The following is a 5,613-nucleotide window of genomic DNA, read 5'->3' as shown; positions in this document are numbered from 1 at the left end:
GTTGCGGAGCACAGGCTCCGGACGCGCAGGCTCAGCGGCCATGGCTCACGGGCCCAGCCGCTCCGCGGCATGTGGGATCCTCCTGGACAGGGGCAGGAACCCACGTCCCCTGCATCGGCAGGCGGACTCTCAACCACTGCGCCACCAGGGCAGCCCCCAGCTCCCAGTTTTGAAGCTACTTCTCACAGAACTTGGAGGAAGGCTCTTTAACTGGCGCTCAGAGGCTCCAGTTTGGGGGTCCTGTCTTGGCTCTCCTGCCCTGCCCCGCAGGACTGGGCTGTACAGTCCTGGGCTCCAGCAGGGGCGCTGCCTTCACTGGAGAATCGCCGCGTTTGGGCTTCGGGTGGCGGAGACGAGGCACTTTGGCGTCCACACCAGCCCTCTCCGTAGAGGAGTTGGGTTCTAGAGAAACGTAGCCTTTTCCTTTTCTGTTACAAGATAATGGCTATGTCATAAAGAGAAAATTGACCCTAAGAGTGTATTCACTCAATTCAGTTTTGTCGGGGAAACCACACGATTTGGAGCATGGGCTTGGGCTCTGTAGAAGTGCTCCATCGCTGTCTCCTGAATCACCCTTGTGTGTCGCCATTTCTGTTTTATTGTCATGGCCCATCTACCCCAGTGCGGATCACCCTCTTTCTGTTCCGTTCCACTCATTCCCCGGTATCCAGCTCAACACGCTTCTCTGTAAAGGCTTTTTTAGGTCTCTAGCCTGTAGCGATCTCTTCCTTTCTGAATTCCTGTCCATCAGGAAGAATGTAAGCTACACCAAGGTTTGAATCTCAGCTCCACTGTAGGACTTGTCCAAGTCAATCTCCTTACCTATAAAAAAGTAGAAAAACATATAATTTTGTAGGATTGTTTTGCAAACCAGTGACTATATATAGCGTTCCTATCAAAGTTATCTATATGAGTGCTAACAAAAATTACACTAATCGATATAGTAAAATTAAAATTAATTACATAAGTGCTTAGCAGAGGGCCTGGTATAATAACAAGCTCTCAGTGCTGGGTTTTAGAGATTTACTGTCACTACTAACTGTTGATGCTGCTGCTAACACTCCTATTACTACTTTACTACAATTCATTTAATCCTCAATTAATCAGAGGCAAATTGAAAATGAACCTTATCAAGCGTAGGCTTTTGGACTCCTCCATTACAAGGAGGCCCCTTCCAAGGCCCCAGGTTTCATCCTAGCAGTGTCCTCAGATTTGCAGAACTTAGACGCCTTATAGCTACAATCAGGTAAGACTGTTCTCATCTTCCCCTCAGCTGCCTTTGTGGCCTTGCACTGGCCCAGCACAGGGAGTTGAGTGTCTGTTCTTAGTTGTGGTTTGGGACAGGGGCAGGGGGTTCACTAGACATTTTAGATGGGGGCCGACACGTATTTCTATTCAAGCAAATTACAACCCGGACAGATGAGAAACCAGGGCCTACTTGGTATGTTTCTTAATTGTTATTTTAAATAATTTCGAGTCAGAAGACCTGGTTTCTACTTTGGCCTCTGATACTTTCAAGTTTTGAGGCTGTAATTGTCTCCTAATATATCCGAGCCCTCTTCTCTTTATCTATAGATAAATACCCACTTTACAGGACTCGTAGGTGCATCAGGTGAGACTGTACGTGAAAGTGGTCCTGTACATTATAAAATGCTATGCGGATGTAAACACTGTCATTCTTGGCTTTATTCCCCTTGGGTTCTAGAATTTTATTAGTCCTCTGGTTCTCTTTTTTTTTTTTTTATTTTTAGAGTATAGTTGATTAACAATGTTGTGTTAGTTTCTGCTGTACAGCAAAGTGAATCAGTTATGCATACACATATATCCGTTCTGTTTTAGATTCTTTTCTCATATAGGCCATTGCACAGTATTGAGTAGAGCTCCCTGTGCTCTACGGCAGGTCCTTATGAGTTATATCTATTTTATATATAGTCCTCTGGTTGTTTAGGTTACAAACCTAATTTAGAGGAACTTTCTCATATTAAAAGCTTCCCTGATGCCTTATTTTGATGAGATAGCAAGTTTTTACATTTATTTTTTCTGTGTAGGAAAGACATTTCATCTAAAGTACATATTGGTGTCCTGATTTTTTCTTAGAAAAACAAAAATCCAGTCTTAAGTTTCAAGAGTAAAGAAGAAGAAATTATCTGAAATTCTTGGATTTTAAAAGTGGTTCAGTGATATTTGTAGCAAAGATTAGACCTCTTTTGCTTGGGGACATTTTCAGGCCTTCACTAGCAAACTCTGAATAATAAAAAGTTTCAGTGGAAATGCCAGCATATCTTTAAGTAGAGGAACTGCCAATATAAATCAGTGTGTTTACATTAAAAATAAGCATCTTTTTAGATAAATAGCTATGAAGAATGGATGAGTTCAGGACAAGAAAATGTCACGTGAGTATACAGGCCTCAGTATCCACAGGAATCCCGTGTCCTGGGACCAGGGTGCCACATGATGGTGGGCGCCCTCAGCTGCGGGCGTGTGCAAAGAAAGTAGGGGAGAGAATGCAGGAAAGCCCTCAGGAACTCAGCAAGTCATTGCCTCTGTTTAGACCCAAGAGGCATGTAGTTTCCAAAAAGTGCTAAAACAGAGCATGCATTAGGCGCGGAGTCTGGCCTCCCAGCTCTCCTGGGTTACGTTCATGCTCAGTTCAGGGCGTCAGCTGAAGAGCCGAGTCCTGCAATCTGCCTTGTTCCAGACCCGCGAGGTAAGATACTTAAAACCATTCCCTCTTCCTACGAGGGATGTTGGTGTTGGACTTCTATGGAGGAGGGAACCGTCTTACAGGCCTGATTTCTCACTACCTGTCTGGTTACAGGAGACCTGAGTTCACTCTGGTTTACACTTGGTCTCAGCAAGTCCTTCAATCCTCTTTGTTAGCTTTATACCCAAAGAAGAAGTATTTACCCCTCAACTCAACAGACATGTAGGTTATAGAATTTTAGAGCTGAAAGAGACTGTGAGACATGGTTTCTCAGGCTTGGCGCTGTTGACGTTTTGGGCCGGTTAATCCTTTGTTATGGGGGCGCTGCCCTGTGTGTTGTGGATGTTTAGCAGCACCCCTGGCCTCTCAATGCCACTACTAGCACCCCCAGCTATGACACCCAGAGACGACTCCAGGTGATTCCGGGTGACCGGGTCTCTGCAGTGGAAACCCTCTGCTGTGAGAGGCCCAGAGACGCGCAGTGCCCAGCTTGGGTCATGACTCCCGCCTGAGTGGGAGTGTGGAGCTACACCCACTTCCCAGTTTCCCCTACATTAACACAGAGTGGAAATACCTCCTAAAAACTATCTGCAGTTGCTGCTCTGCATTTCAGGGCGTTTTTGCACGTTGGATGGAGTCCTGGCTGGTCACCTGCTACCTACCTCGTGTGTGGGAACAGGGCCCTTAGCGACACCTTCACCTTAGATTAATGACATTCTTAACTCACACTGCTGGGTCTCTTTCGGGCATCAGTGACAAACTCAGTGTCTGTTGCAGAGACACCTCCTGGCCTGGGCTGGCCTTGAGCGGGGAGAAGCCTGACTTGTGGTTGTGAGTCAGCTCTGCTGGCGGAGAAGGAAGCATTGTTAGGAACGCAGAATCCAAACTACAAAGAATTAAAAACAAGTTAAAACTGTATTTTACTTTAAATAATATTTGTTATATTTCTGACCAAAGAATGCTTACTTCAGGTTTGTTTCCTTGCCTGCTTTTTCTATTACAAGATACCACTAAAAATCCCCCATACAAGATGCCACTTTAAAAATCCCCCTTACAAGATGCCACTTTAAAAATCCCCCATACAAGATGCCACTTAAAAATCCCCCATACAAGATGCCACTTAAAAATCCCCCATACAAGGTGCCACTTAAAAATCCCCCATACAAGATGCCACTTTAAAAATCCCCCTTACAAGATGCCACTTTAAAAATCCCCCATACAAGATGCCACTTAAAAATCCCCCATACAAGATGCCACTTAAAAATCCCCCATACAAGGTGCCACTTAAAAATCCCCCATACAAGATGCCACTTTAAAAATCCCCCATACAAGATGCCACTTTAAAAATCCCCCATACAAGATGCCACTTTAAAAATCCCTCATACAAGATGCCACTTAAAAATCCCCCATACAAGATGCCACTTTAAAAATCCCCCATGCAAGATACCACTTTAAAAATCCCCCATGCAAGATGCCACTTTAAAAATCCCCCATACAAGATGCCACTTTAAAAATCCCCCATACAAGATGCCACTTTAAAAATCCCCCAAATCGTGGAAAGTCATTTTAAGGTGTGGTCTTCAGGTGTTTTCATTTAAAACCTATTCTTGATTTTCCCCTTCTTGGTGCTGTAAGAGGGATACTGAGCTCTTGCCTTTATTAAGGGCCCTAGCCCTTGAGTTCGTGAACATTTCATGCTTCCGCAGTTGTGAGCACGGTTTCGTCTTTTCCGGTCATTTCCAGTCCGTGACAAACCTGTCCACTTTGTAGGGCGCACCGGAAACATCCCCCTTGAGCTTCGCCACTTAATTCCCCAAACCTCAGGGTCCCCCACCCCCACCCCCTGGGTCCAGTCCGTATTTATTGAGTGACTGCTGTATGCACAGGGCATCGCGATGAGGCGTGGCCAAGGCCGTGCCCCTCCCCGCCCGGGGAGGAGACAGCGCTGGCCGCTTCTTCCACGCCCTGTGGGCCTCTGCCTGCTTGCGAACGCACACGGAGGCTGCGGTGTAGGCTGCGCGGGCTGTTGTCTAAGGAGAGAGCCACAAAGTTCACCTTCGGAGAGGGAGGCTCAGCGCTTCCAAGCTAACGAAAGTCTTCCGTTGGAAAGAGGTCTGTTAGTGAAGCAAGCTAGTTCTTACAGAAAGCATAATAACCAAAGCCAGATAAAACCCATTAGAAGGTTCACGTGAGATATTCGGAATTTGCAAAATTAGCTTTAATGAGCCGGAAAGGGTGCGAACTGTTTCTTCCAGGGCAAGATCTGCTTTTCCCGGGCATGTAAAGCCAGAACCAGCGGTCCCTGAGCCGAAAGGCTCCCAGGCCCCGTTACCTGTGCGGTGGGTCCGTGTCACCTGTCACAGGTGGGAAGCCTTCCGTTGCATTCATCACCCCAGGGCACCGTTAGGGCCCTCAGCTGACGACTGGCTGTGAATTAGAACAATAGCACTGCCTTCTCTTGTGTTTTCAGGCCTGATTTTTATGGTCTTCCGAAGAGCCAGCGCTGGCCCCCTCCTCCGATATCCTGCAGAGTCTGCTGGGGGGCGGGGGCGGTTACAGCAGCACCACGGTTACAGCAGCACAGGCCTGGAGGGCGCCGAGGCCGCTCCTGGTCTAGATGTTCTTTTCCTCACCCCCGCCCTCTACGTGGTGGAGGGTCCCGTGTACGCGGTGAAACATGATGCAACCGGCCGGGTGAACTCGCCCCAAGCTTCTGCTTCCATTAGGAGAGGGCTTTGAGGTGACCCCCTGTCCCCCTTTTTAGTGCCTTTCTCTGGACCTTCCTTGGAATGACCACTTTTCTGATCCAGACGAGTTTCCAGCACTTAATTGCAAGGCCCCACGTTTCCGGAGGCATGGCTGCCCCCCCACCGCCCCTGCACCAGCCCCCCCCCCCCCCGCGCCCCGGG

At 47.7% G+C, this 5,613-nt stretch overlaps 1 protein-coding gene across 1 annotated transcript in view; it reads left to right on the top strand.

Annotated features, from left to right (window-relative positions):
* Positions 1–5,613, top strand: part of JAM3 (junctional adhesion molecule 3) — a 52,636-nt gene that overhangs the window by 4,004 nt on the left and 43,019 nt on the right. The window contains exon 2 of the mRNA XM_007450405.1: positions 5,235–5,398. Coding sequence (XP_007450467.1) covers positions 5,235–5,398 — 164 coding nt within the window. The remainder of the gene's footprint in view (positions 1–5,234; positions 5,399–5,613) is intronic.

The sequence above is a fragment of the Lipotes vexillifer genome, unplaced genomic scaffold, assembly GCF_000442215.2.
Source record: "Lipotes vexillifer unplaced genomic scaffold, Lipotes_vexillifer_v1.1 scaffold322, whole genome shotgun sequence".
NCBI classification, from domain to species: Eukaryota; Metazoa; Chordata; class Mammalia; order Artiodactyla; family Lipotidae; genus Lipotes; species Lipotes vexillifer.
The sequence above is the reverse complement of the archived record's forward strand: the minus strand, read 5'-3'. Positions and strand labels throughout refer to the sequence as shown.